Genomic DNA, 13,954 nt, shown 5'->3' on the forward strand with positions numbered 1-13,954 from the left:
ACCTGAACCATCAACTCAGGTTTCCCCACACAGATGCTGCCTGACCTGCTGCATTTTATCTTTTTATTTCAGATTCTCAACATCTGCCGTATTTTGCTGCTGTACCCGAAGTTGGATTTGAGCCTCAATAAATATTGGCCGGGAAAGAATACTGCCGTTTGAACCAAAGTCAGAAGGCTGCAGATTCAAACGGTGTGTGGTTTTCACTTAAATGAATAGCAAACCTAGACTGATAACTCGTGTAGACAGACAGTAGTGCGTTTTTGGAGATGCTGTCTTTTGGAGAAGCTGTTAAGCCAAGGTTTCACATGCGTGTTTAGCTGAACATATAAAGATCCTATTTGAAGAGCAGGGCCGTTTCTCTTGCCATCCTGGCCAAGTCTTACCCTTCAAAGAAACACCACTACAAACAGATCACCAAGTCATTTATATTTTAGTAGGCTGTGAGACTTTTTGCCTACAAAATAAATTAAACTTAAATACAAAGTTATTAAATAAATCCAAGTTTTGAACTTCCGGGTGCGGCTATGCAGAGCTAGGTCGCATGTTCGGTAGTGCAGCCGCTTAAAATGGCTAACTCCCGATTAGAATGGCCAAACCCCGATTTAAAATGGCGAACGGAAGAGGCTGATGGGAAAATCAGCCAACAGGACTCAAACAGACAGCTGCAGGTAAAACAGTGTATTTGCCTCTGGAGAAGCCAGACCAAACCGATGCAGCCATCAACATAACAACACCCCAGCCATCTGCATATAAAGTAGCAATCCCGGGAGCAATATGCTACAAATTAGTAACACAAAGCCGACCCAGACCTTTCGGCGCCAGCAGGAGCTGACACAAAGAAGGTAAATGACCACCCCTCGATCAAGGAATCGCTCCAGAATTGGAGAATATCGAACCAAGTGATTGGGACCAAGTCCAATCACTTGGAACAAGGTACAAGTTCGCCCCGAGAGGCGGGAAGCCCCTGGGGACGATAAGAATAGGGGCCAAGTTCAAATCGGCCCTTCTTCTCCCGGCTGCACCCTTCTTCACTCTCTCCAACAGCCAAAAGAAACGCAAGTCTTACTCCAACGATCGCTACCACATAGACACTCCTATCGACCTGTACCAGCTTTGAATCCCGCAGGCTCAGAACCCGTACGAAAGGCCATTTGTTTCCCTGACCTGGTGGGCCATTTCCAAAGTTAAGTATTGGCCTGCTAGTTGTAGGAAGTAGCTTAAAAGTAGAATTACTGTACAAGTATTGATTGCTGTATATAATAAATGAGCGTTGATTTAACTCTTACTAAGCGGTGTGTTGGATTGTTAATCATTACTCGGACTTGAACCACGTGGCGGTATCAGAAAGATACCTGGCGACTCAAGAGCAAAGGTGACAGAATAAGAGCAATTAAACTAAGGCTGAAACGAGCAACAGTAGCTCCCGCTTGGAATGGAGTTTTGGGCCCTTTTCAGGGCCCCCACGGCATTTTTCAACATTTCCCGGTGTGGGAAGAAGACTGCAACATTCCCTTAACAGTGTCCCCCAGGAATGGTATGTCTCTTGGTTACCAGACCCAGCAGAAACAGTAAAAGATTTGGCTGTAACTGCAGGATAGATAAAGCCTCTTCCAGCATGCAGGTGGGGGAAGGGCAAGCTTAAAGGCTGCAAGTTGACTTGAGGGCCTTTATTAAAGGTGAATTCTAGCAGCAGAGGGAACAACTGTGAAAAGATCTACCAAGGCCATTGAAGAAGCGGGGACGAGGCTTCCGGTGGCGGCCATGGAGGAGTAGGTTGCGCATTCGGCAGCTCCCGTCTGGAACACACTCAGACCTTTTTCAGGAGTTTCCACAGACTTTTTGGGGCAGATTGGTGAAGCGAACACTGCCAAAAGGATTCCCTCTCGAGACTTCCAGTTGCGGCTATGCGGAGCTAAGTCGCACATTCGGCGGCTCCTGCAAAAAACGACTTTTGGGTTCTTTTCAGGGCCCTCAAAGGCACTTTTTTGACGTTTCCCTTTGTGGGAAGGAGTTAATAACAGCTTTCCATCAGTATATGGCTTTAACTAGGAGCGGGGCGACAAAAAAGGTGGTGGTGGACCCGAAGAAGAGAGGGCAGAAGGACAAAATGGCGGCGGGCGGAGACCAGGCAGCGTGGAGGCAGTGGGCAGAGGAGCAACAGGAGGCGATCCAGCGCTGCCTCAGAGAGATTAAAACGGACCTGCTAGAGCCGATGAAGGCTTCTATTGATAAGCTGCTGGAGACACAGACGGCCCAGGGGGTGGCGATCCGAGAGGCTCGACAAAAGATCTCTGACAATGAGGACGAGATCTTAGGCCTGGCGGTAAAGATGGAGGCGCACGAGGCGCTCCACAAGAAATGGCAGGAGAGGTTCGAGGAGATGGAGTCGGTCGAGGCTGTTATTGAAAATATGGAAAGATGTGTCATTTGAAACATGGAAGTCTGGCAATATCTGGTCTGAGAGAAACATGAGAGAATACATGGAAAGATCCCACAAAGGGTTAACAGCAGCTGCCAGGGAAGGATGGTAAAATGCAGATATCCTTGGTCAAGCAGTCTTAGCAAACAAGACAAACAGGATTTTGAATGAAGCCAAAAACAATGGCTCACACCTTCATTGAAAGTAAGTAACTATCTTAGTAAGGATCTGGAAAAGAATGGACGAGGTTCAGTTGAATTCGGTGATAATTCTAGGTGTGAAAATTTGCTAATACCAGGTTTATCAGTCTACAAGAAACATAATTCAAAGCCAAAATCAAAGTCAAAATTATGAGCTGAGGCCACAATTGGAAAATAAAACTATAGAAATGACAGGAATTAAAAGTAACACCTCTTGAAACCAAAGCATTTTGAAAACCACAAAGGACACAATGTAATCAGATCGATGAGATGAAGTCATGTCAAAATGTATACTTAGTTGGATTAAAAGGTTCAGGTCAAAGATGCTTTTTACAATCGAAGTTAATCAAGAGTTACTTTACAATAACGTCATAAAAACTGAACTGTTAGCAAGCGAATCTAAACCTCAAAACCAGAGCAGGAACTATCCAGAACCAGAACTCAGAGAGGGAGAGAGAGAAAAGCAGAGAAGGAACAAGCAGCTAGAGACAGATTACAGTCAGCTCGGTCATGGGAAAGAGACAGGACAAAGCAGCCGAGCTAAAATAGCTAAATACATCTAAGGAAGACTAGAATTTAGAAAGTAGGCAGAGCCAGCTCTCATAGCTCAGTACATGGGAAAGATAGGACACAGCAACTGAGCTCATCAGTGAATACATCTGAAGACCAGACTTTAAAGAAGATCGATTGTCAAGTTGGGCCTGAAGGTCCCTTCAACCAACCAGAAGGATCCAGAAGCAAGATCTTTTTACTTTTCTGTAAAGACATCTTTTAAAAAGAGGAAAAAATCTATAATAAAATAACTTAAAAGTTTTAACCTGAAACAGTGGTTATTAGTCTACTTTACTTACTTAGCAATGCGGGCAGGATCGATGCTACTAAGTGGTAAGTAGATGAAATCTTCGGTGAAGGTATGGGTTATACCGGGGGATAACTTGAAAACATAGTTTGACCTGAATAGCACCCACTGAAGCTTGCATTGGAGTCGGGGAGTGAGAATCCCTGATCACCATTTAGAATGTCGGCCCTTTTTGGTATAGGGGGAATTCTAAGAATAGTGGTGAGTTTTCAAAAAGAAGGCGGAAGAATCTGCGGATTCTGGGCCTCCCGGAGGGGCTGGAAGTGGGGCGTATGTGGTCACCATGTTGAACTGGCTGATGGGAGCGGGATACTTCCAGGGGCCCCTGGAGCGGGAAGGGGCCCATAGTGTTGGCGAGGAGGCCCAAGGCTAACGAGCCTCCGCGGGCGGTGCTGGTGAGGTTCCATCGGTTCATCAATCGGCAGTGTGTGCTCAGGTGGGCCAAGGAGAGGAGCAGCAGGTGGGAGAACGCGGAGGTTTGGATACACCAGGACTGGAGTGCGGAGGTGGCGAAGAGGAAGGCCGGGTACAATCGAGCGAAGGCGGTGCTGCACAGGATGGGGGTGAAGCTTGGCACGTTGCAGCCGGCGCGACTGTGGGTTACCTACAAGGACCGGCACCATTATTTTGAGTCTCCAGAGGAGGCGTGGGCCTTTGTTCAGGCCGAGAAGCTGGACACAGACTGAGGGTCGGGATGGGCGATTGGGGACTGCAGTGGATATGTTATGCCTATTTTATGCCTACTTTTTGTTCGGGTGAGGGGGGCTTTACATTGTTTTGGGTTTCTTTTTCTGTGTGTTTTTCTCTTTTGGGTTGGGGAGGGTGGATGGGGCGGGTTGGGCACTGTTTTGGTTGGTGGCGGGGCCTGGTAGGTGGAGAGCGCGGGCTTTTTTCCCGCGCCAAAGACCTGGGGGGGGGGGGGGGGGGAGCGAGGATTGTTTCCCGCGCTTAGAACGGATGGGGAGAGCCTGTGGATGGGGAGCGGGAGAGGAGGGTGTGCCACACAATGGGAGGAGTCGAAGGGGAGGCGGGAGTGGCCGGGGTCAGCAGACTTGCGGAAGTGCAAGGGATCATGGCTAGTCGGCGGGAGAGGGTAGCCCCCTGATCAGGCTGATAACCTGGAATGTAAGTGGAATGAATGGGCCGGTTAAGACGGCCCGCATGTTCGCACACCTGAAGGGACTCAAGGCGGATGTGGTTATGCTCCAGGAGTCACACCTGAAGGTGGCAGACCAGGTAAGACTGAGGAAAGGGTGGGTAGGTCAGGTGTTTCACTCGGGGCTAGATGCCAAAAATCGAGGGGTGGCGATCTTGGTGGGAAAGAAGGTGTCATTCGAGGCGTCGAGCATTGTGGCAGATAATGGCGGTAGGTACATAATGGTAAGTGGTAAGTTGCAGGGAGAGAGGGCGATACTGGTCAATGTGTATGCTCCGAACTGGGACGATATGGGTTTTATGGGGCGTATGTTGGGTCGGATCCCAGACTTGGAAGAGGGGGGCTGATAATGGGGGGAGACTTTAACACGGTGTTGGATCCGGCACTGGATCGCTCCAGGTCTAGGACGGGTAGGAAGCCGGCGGCAGCTAGAATACGGAGGGTATTTAAGGACCAAATGGGGGGGGGGGGGTGGACCCTTGGAGATTTGGAAGGCTGGGGGCTAGGGAATTTTCATTCTTCTCATGTCCATAAGGCTTATTCTCGAATGGATTTTTTCCATTTTGAGTAGGGCGCTGATAGTGAGAGCAGAGGATACAGAGTATTCAGCAATAGCCATTTCGGACCATGTCCCGCATTGGGTGGAATTGGAGATGGGGGAGGAGAGGGACCAGCGCCCGCTGTGGCGCTTGGAGATGGGGCTGTTGGCGGACGAGGAGGTGAGCGGGCGGGTCCGAGGCAGTATAGAGAGGTACTTGGAGACGAACGACAACGGGAAGGTCCGAGTGGGGATGGTATGGGAGGCACTGAAGGCGGTGGTGAGGGGAAAGCTGATCTCCATTAGGGCCCACAAGGAGCTGGGGGGGGGGGGGGGGGAAAGAGGCTGGTGGGGGAGACGGTGAGGGTAGACAGGAGGTATGCGGAAGAGCCTGAGGAAGGATTGTTGAGGAAGAGGCGCAGCCTCCAGGCCGAATTCGACCTGGTGACCACCAGGAAGGCGGAGGTGCAGTGGAGGAAGGCCCAGGCGGCGGTCTACGAGTATGGGGAAAGGCAAGTCGGATGCTGGCGCATCAGCTTCGGAAGCGGGACGCAGCTAGGGAGATCGGGGGAGTTAAGGACAGGGGAGGGAGCATGTTGTGGAGTGGGGTTGGCGTCAATGGGATCTTCATGGACTTCTATGAGGAATTGTACTGATCCGAGCCCCCACGGGAGGAATGGGCCGTTTCCTGGATCGATTGAGGTTTCCAAAGGTGGAAGAGGGACTGGTGGCGGGACTGGGTGCCCCGATTGGGCTGGAGGAGCTGATCAAAGGGATAGGAAGCATGCAGGAAGGCACCGGGGCCGGACAGTTTCCCGGTCGAGTTCTATAAAAAAAAATATATGGACCTGTTGAGCCCTCTGTTAGTTAGGACCTTTAATGAGGCAAGGAAGGGGGGGGCTTTACCCCCGACTATGTCCCGGGCACTGATCTCCTTGATCCTGAAGCGGGACAAGGATCCCCTGCAATGTGGGTCTTACAGACCGATTTCCTTGCTAAATGTAGATGCCAAGGTGCTGGCGAAGGTCTTAGCCACAAGGATTGTGTGCCGCAGATCATCCATGAAGACCAGCTGGGGTTTGTGATGGGGAGACAGTTGAACGCGAATGTGCGGAGGCTTTTGAACGTTATCATGATGCCGGCGAGGGAGGGGGAGGCGGAGATACTGGTGGCGACGGACGCTGAGAAAGCCTTCGATAGGGTAGAGTGGGGGGTACGTGTGGGAGGTGCTGAAGAGGTTCGGGTTTGGGGAGGGGTTTGTCAGGTGGGTTAGGCTGTTGTATGAGGTCCCGATGGCGACTGCGGCCACAAATAGGAGGAGGTCCGAGTACTTTCGGTTGCACCGAGGGACGAGACAGGGGTGTCCCCTGTCCCCTCCTGCTCGTCGCACTGGCGATTGAACCCATGGCTACGGCACAGAGTCGAGGAACTGGAGGGGGTTGGTGCGGGGTGGGGAGGAGCATAGGGTGTCGCTTTATGCGGACGACCTGCTGCTGTATGTGGCGGACCCGGTGGGGAATGCCAGAGGTAATGAGGATCCTTTGGGAATTCAGGGAATTTTCGGGGTACAAGCTCAATATGGGGAAGAGCGAGATGTTCGTAGTTCAGCTAGGGGACCAGGAGAGGGGGATTGGCGAGCTCCCACTAAAAAGGGCGGAGAGGAGCTTTAGATATTTGGGGGTCCAGGTGGCCAGGAGTTGGGGAGCCCTGCATAGGTTTAACTTTACAAGGCTGGTGGAGCAAATGGAGGAGTTCAAGAGGTGGGACGCGTTGCCACTGTCCTTGGCGGGTAGGGTGCAATCAATCAGAATGACGGTGCTCCCAAGGTTTTTGTTCCTGTTCCAGTGCCTCCCCATGTTTATCCCGAAGGCTTTTTTCAGGCGGGTTAACAGGAGCATAATGGGGTTTGTGTGGGCGCGAAGGACTCCGAGGGTGAGAAGGGTGTTCCTGGAGCGGAGTAGAGATTAGGGGGGGGGGGCTGGTGCTGCCCAACCTCTGGGTACGACTAGGCCGCCAATGCGGCGATTGTGCGCAAGTGGGCGATGGAGGGGGCTGCATGGAAGAGGCTGGAGACGGCGTCCTGTGTGGGTACGAGTCTGGGGGCGTTGGCAACGGCGCCGCTGCTGCTCCCTCCAAGGAGGTATACCACGAGCCCAGTGGTGGTGGTGGCCCTCAAAATTTGGGGGCAGTGGAGGCGGCATAGGGGGGGGGGGGGGAAGTTGGGGCCTCGTCGTGGACCCCATTACGGGGGAACCACCGGTTCGCCCCAGGAAGAACAGTTGGAGGGTTTTCAGGGTGGCACAGGGCAGGGATACGAAAGTTGGGGACCTGTTTGTGGATAGGAAGTTCGCGAGCTTGGGTGAGCTGGAGCAGAAGTACGGGCTCCGCCCGGGGATCACCTTCAGGTACTTACAGGTAAGGGCGTTTGCCAGACGGCAGGTGGTGGAATTCCCGCGGCTACTGCCACACATAGTACAGGACAGGGTGCTCTCGGGAGGGTGGGTGGGAGTGGAGAAGGTCTCGGAAACGTACCAGGTGATGCAGCAGGAGGAGGAGGCCTCGGTGGTGGAGTTGAAAGGTAAGTGGGAGGAGATCGAAGAGGGGACGTGGGCAGATGCCCTCGGGAGGGTGAACTCTTCCTCTTCGTGCGTGAGGCTCAGCCTCATACAGTTTAAGGTGCTGCACAGGGCACACATGACCAGGACAAGGATGAGCTGGTTCTTTAGGGGTGAGGACAGGTGTGTTAGGTGCTCAGGGAGCCCAGCAAATCACACCCACATGTTCTGGGCATGCCCAGGCTGGAGGAATTTTGGAAGGGCGTAGCGAGGACAGTGTCGAAGGTGGTAGGACCCAGGGTCAAACCGGGCTGGGGGCTCGCAATATTTGGGGTGACAGAGGAGCCGGGAGTGCAGGAGGCGAAAGAGGCTGGTATTCTGGCCTTTGCGTCCCTGGTAGCCCGGCGAAGGATTCTCCTTCGGTGGAAAGATGCGAGACCCACAAGCGTGGAATGCTTGATCAGCGATATGGCAGGGTTCATTAAATTGGAGGGGGTGAAATTCGCCTTGAGGGTCGCCAGAAGGGTTCTTTAGGCGGTGGCAACCGTTCTTAGACTTTCTGGCAGAACGATAGACATTGGCCAATGGCAGCAGCAGCTCGGGGGAGGGGGGTTTACTTTATTATTGTTTATGTTATTTACACTGGAGGGTCTGAGGGGGTGTATACACCTGTGTTAAGTCAGGGTGCTAATGTTAATTTATTATTAATGTACAGAGGGGGGGGGGGGCGCGTTTGGGGGGGGTTGCTTTTTTAGATTGTGTTTTGTACTTAACTCTGTTGGGTTCTTTTTTCTTTCTCATTTTGTTATTGATATTTTATGAAAACCTTTAATAAATTTTTTTTTTTTTTTTTTAAATCCAAGTTTTTAACAAAGAGGTCCATCCACTGCAATTCTGAAGGGGTGCGTCGCTCTTCACAGACACAAAGGATATATTCCCCAAGCAGCCATTCTTCATTGGGAAGCCTAGTCGAGAGACAGTTTCCAACAGCATTCAGTTGTTTTCCCCGTCCCAGGATCAAAGTAGTCACCATGAAAGGGAACCCAGATTGATTTCCTCCTTCCCAGCTCAGGGACACTGGTTAGTTTTCGTACCTCTCAGCTCAGATCAGTTAAATCAATTTGTAATTTAATTGCAACGCTATGTAAACAGAGGCCACTGCAAACTTTAAACCTTTTATTCGTATATAAGGAGCAAGAGGGTAACTAGAGAAAGGATTGGCCCACTCAAAGACAAAAGAGGGAATTTATGCGTGGAGTCAGAGAAAATGGGTGAGATTCTTAATGAGTACTTTGCATCGGTATTCACCAAGGAGAGGGACATGACGGATGTTGAGGCTCGGGATGAATGTTTAAATACTCTAGGTCAAGTCGGCATAAGGAAGGGGGAAGTTTTGGGTATTCTAAAAGGCATTAAGGTGGACAAGTCCCCAGGTCCGGATGGGATCTATCCCAGGTTGCTGAGGGAAGCGAGGGACGAAATAGCTTAACAGGTATCTTTGCAGCATCCTTGAGCATGGGTGAGGTCCCGGAGGACTGGAGAATTGCTAATGTTGTCCCTTTGTTTAAGAATGGCAGCAGGGATAATCCAAGGAATTATAGACCTGTGAGCTTGACATCAGTGGGAGGCAAACTGTTGGAGAAGATACTTAGGGATAGGATCTATTCACATTTGGAATAAAATAGACTTATCAGTGATAGGCAGCATGGTTTTGTGCAGGGAAGGTCATGTCTTACAAACCTAACAGAATTCTGTGAGGAAGTGACAAAGTTAATTGATGAGGGAAGGGCTGTAGATGTCATATACATGGACTTCAGCAAGGCGTTTGATAAAGATTCCCATGGCAGGTTGATGGAAAAAGTGAAGTCGTATGGGGTTCAGGGTGTACTAGCTAGATGGATAAAGAACTGGCTGGGCAACAGGAGACAGAGAATAGTGGTGGAAGGGAGTGTCTCAAAATGGAGAAAGGTGACTAGTGGTGTTCCACAGGGATCCATGCTCGGATCACTGTTGTTTGTGATATACACAAACGATCTGGACGAAGGTATAGGTGGTCTGATTAGCAAGTTTGCAGATGATACTAACATTGGTGGAGTTGCAGACAGCAAGGAGGACTGTCAGAGAATACAGCAAAATATAGATAGATTGAAGAGTTGGGCAGAGAAATGGCAGATGGAGTTCAATCCATGCAAATGCGAGGTGCTGCATTTTGGAAGATCTAATTCAAGAGCGGACTATACGGTCAATGGAAGAGTCCTGGGGAAAATTGATGCACAGAGAGATCTGAGAGTTCAGGTCCATTGTACCCTGAAGGTCGCAACGCAGTTCGATAAGAGTGGTCAAGAAGGCATACAGCATGCTTGCCTTCATCAGACGAGGTATTGAGTACAAGAGTCGGCAGGTCATGTTACAGTTGTATAGGACTTTGGTTAGGCCACATTTGGAATACTGCATGCAGTTCTGGTCACTACATTACCAGAACGATGTGGATGCTTTAGAGAGGGTGCAGAGGAGGTTCACCAGGATGTTGCCTGGTATGGAGGGTGCTACTATGAAGAAAGGTTGAATAGATTGGGATTGTTTTCATTGGAAAGACAGAGGTTGAGGGGGGACCTGATTGAGGTCTACAAAATTATGAGAGGTATGGACAGGGTGGATAGCAACAAGCTTTCTCCAAGAGTGGGGGTGTCAATTACAAGGGGTCACGATTTCAAGGTGAGAGTGGGAAAGTTTAAGGGAGATGTGCGTGGAAAGCTTTTTACGCAGAGGGTGGTGGGTGCCTGGAACGTTTTGCCAGCGGAGGTGGTAGAGGTGGGCACGATAGCATCATTTAAGATGCATCTAGACAGATATATGAACGGGCAGGGAACAGAGGGAAGTAGATCCTTGGAAAATAGAAGACACGTTGATATAAAGGATCTCGATCAGCGCAGGCTGGGAGGGCCGAAGGGCCTGTTCCTGTGGTGTAATTTTCTTTGTTCCTTGAAACTTACCTCAGGCTTTCAGCACTGCTGTACAGAAATGGTGCAATGCTTTGATTGATATTAGATCTTATCATTAGCAGCATAACCCATGTTAAGCACACATTTTATATTTATATGGCCTCCAAAATATTACCAATCCCCATAAAAAACCTCTGAAAAAAGCATTAAAATAGAGCACCTGAATAACAGCATGTTCTGCCTCTGAAAGAGCACGCCTGTGTAAAGCACTGTACATTTCAGATATTCTGAAGCGAACACAAAAGGCATTTTCTTCCACGGACTGCAGGCACTTCATTAAGATTACCTCCTTAAGAAAACATTGTAACGTGCAGGGAACAACGTTCTGGAATTTCCAGTTTCAACTAAAATGTTTTGCTTTTCAAATTCAAGCTGTGACACTCATGAAATGCTCTTACTTTGTTCCTCTTTTAACTTTCCATTGTGTATTCCATTGTGTAGCTGCTCATCTTCCAAATGGTGATCAAACAGGTAAACTGAAAATTGTTGAAGTATCCTCATGGCTGAGCTCTGCAAAACATCACTCTCGTTCTCCCAAAAACATCCAATCAGGGTGGGCTGCAGCACCTGGAATTTCTTCCCTTTCATCAGCTCATCCCATTCTTTTGCTTTCATCTTCTGACGGATTTTCTGCTTTTCAGGATTTTCGCCCTCCTGAAATGAAGCACAAATTTAACTCAGAATAGCCACATTTCTCTCTCTTCCCCCCCCCCCCCCCCCCCCCCCCCCACCCAAAGGAGGCGGTATTTAACTGGAATTGACGATCTCATATCTGCATGCGCTAGTTATTTCCCTGATTTCGGATGGCCAAAGGATAAGATATAGGAGTAGGCCATTCAACCCATTGAGCCTGCTCTGCCATTCATTAAAATCAGGACCAATTTGACGGTGGCCTATAGTCCACTTACCTGCCAGCCTAACCCTCATCTCACTTGTAGATCAAAAATTGAACAGAGCCTGGGATATATTCAATGACCGAGCTAACACTGCTCTCAGGGGCAAGAGTTCCAAAGACAAACAACTCAAGAGATTTCTCATCTCCATCTTAAATGGATGACCCCTTAGTTTCAAACTGTGCCCCCTTAGCAACTACCCAGTCAAGCACCTTGAGAACCATGTTATGTTTCAATAAGATCACCTCTCATTCTTGTAAACTCCCATGAGTACAAGCCCAATCTTTTCTCATAAGACAATACCTTCATCTCCAGAGTCAGACTTGATCTGCCTCCTGTTCTGGGCCAGGGTTTAGAAAACACCAAAAGTATATTATGGAGTTCACCTGACCTATAGCTGTTTATTGATTTTGGTTACGATGAGCACAAGAGCCTGCCTTTCAGGTGTTATTCAATAGACTTCTCAGGTGCTTTTAATCAAAAAAACAAGCTTTATTCTAAGAATTTAGTCAACATTTGTAGAACACAGTAAGAATTATCAACTGCAAACATGAAGACCCCACACAGCTACAGTAATCTATGTCTAACCCTTAATGAATTCCCCCTTAACTGTTCCAATTCAATAACAAAATCCAAGTAAAACCAGAAACCCCTTTTCAAAGGTGTGGCCAAGCACACGGCATTCTTACTGGTATAAGACTTTAGTGATATGCTGTTCCCCTTTTCAAACAGCAGGTTCGAATTCCTTCCAGAAAGCAATTATCTATTTTAAGTTACCAAGTAGTCTGGAAACAGCTTTTAAAATGGAGATCGAGAAACACTTCTTTCAACCTGTGCAGTTCAAAGCCAGTCCAAAACTCAAAAGAAAGTAAAAACTCTGAGCCATAGCCCAGCTCCGCCCACACAATGATGTCACTGAAGCCATGTGACAAGACAAAAACCTTTCTCAAAGAGACACTCCAATGCAAGTATGTCCCATCTGAAGGACAAAAACTGTACACAACTATTAGATGGCGTCTCACCAATGCCCTGTACAGCTGTAGCAAAACTTCCACACTTTTATACTCCATCCCCCTTGCAATGAAGTGGTGCTAGGCAGAAACATCTCCATACTCCCAGACAATCCCCAATAACATAATCGGAATGGCCGATTTACACAAGCATATAAATATTGACAGGCTATTTGACTGTAAATGCATTACATTCATTTCTAATCTTCTCCTCATCCAGCAGGTGCTATGATTAACTTTTCCTATCCTATCCCTAACCCAGGTGCATTAAATCCAGCTGCTGGTCCAACCTGGATCAGGAATCTCAGTGGAGACAAGGAATTGAGCCCACTTTCATGATCTGCTTGGTTTCGTACTACATGAATGCTCATGAACAAAGGAACTTGGGTGCTCAAGCAGATTTTCTTTCTATAGCTTGAAGATGTGGCTAACCACAAGTTCCACTGCCTCAACCGTGAATCCTTACTTCATCAGTTGCGCCTTCTCCTTCAGACAGATAGCCATGAGGAACGAAAAATCCATCATCATCATCTTCATCGTCTGCCTCATCATCATCATCCTAAACAGGAAGATCCAGAAAAAGGATAGATTTTCATAGTTACGAGTTTACTGGGTTACTTGTCTAGATTAGAAATTAGATTTCCAAACATCACGTTTCTCTATAGCAATGAAAAATCAAATTCATGGCATTTGTTATGCAATGTTGCAGAGACATTCATGTTGTGCATTCCATCAAATGTAGGCAATCATTGCAGGCAAAGGAAAATGGTCAAAATGCACAACTCAAGTCATTACCGAGATAAAGGTGGGCTAAGATCCGATAGAGCAAGACTCAGTTGTTTTCTTCTCCAGCAGTTGCAGCAGAACAACCATTTTCTCTTCAATTGTAACATATAAAATCAATCATATTCAACTGGCAATTGATGTTAATAAGATTTGGAACAAACATGCAATTAGATGACAGGTATAAAAATGTTAAATGGTTATATAATGCAATGTGTGTAATATATATTTATATCATGTTGCACGCCTTGATGGCACAGCAAAGTATTTCTCAGCCGAATAACCTATTTTCAAGGTGTAGTCACTGGTTTTATAGACTGTTGCTTCTAGTCAGTGAATCATGTTAACAACAGACGAAGCAAAGAATGCATGTCATCTACTGCATAAAACAATGAGTTAACAAAGAAACGATGGGATGTGAAATAGCATCTGGATTCATGTTTTTTTTAAAACATGGGAGGCGAGCCAAATGAACTGCATATTTCAATTTCAACTGGGAAAGCTCATGCAAACCAAATAAATACATTTATTCACCG

At 48.1% G+C, this 13,954-nt stretch overlaps 1 protein-coding gene and 1 long non-coding RNA gene across 5 annotated transcripts in view; one reads left to right on the forward strand and one right to left on the reverse strand.

Annotated features, from left to right (window-relative positions):
* Positions 1–13,954, reverse strand: part of chaf1a (chromatin assembly factor 1, subunit A (p150)) — a 66,870-nt gene that overhangs the window by 15,842 nt on the left and 37,074 nt on the right. For all 4 annotated transcript variants that reach the window (XM_072482732.1, XM_072482730.1, XM_072482729.1 and 1 more), the window contains exons 11-12: positions 13,102–13,194; positions 11,131–11,386 (exon numbers count right to left, since the gene is read on the reverse strand). In XM_072482732.1, the coding sequence (XP_072338833.1) occupies positions 11,131–11,386; positions 13,102–13,194 (349 nt within the window). The remainder of the gene's footprint in view (positions 1–11,130; positions 11,387–13,101; positions 13,195–13,954) is intronic.
* LOC140395202 (uncharacterized) lies at positions 66–13,826 on the forward strand. The gene is made up of 2 exons (XR_011936126.1): positions 66–192; positions 12,898–13,826. It is a non-coding gene; the product is annotated as an uncharacterized lncRNA (long non-coding RNA).

Source organism: Scyliorhinus torazame, chromosome 18 (assembly GCF_047496885.1).
Source record: "Scyliorhinus torazame isolate Kashiwa2021f chromosome 18, sScyTor2.1, whole genome shotgun sequence".
NCBI classification, from domain to species: Eukaryota; Metazoa; Chordata; class Chondrichthyes; order Carcharhiniformes; family Scyliorhinidae; genus Scyliorhinus; species Scyliorhinus torazame.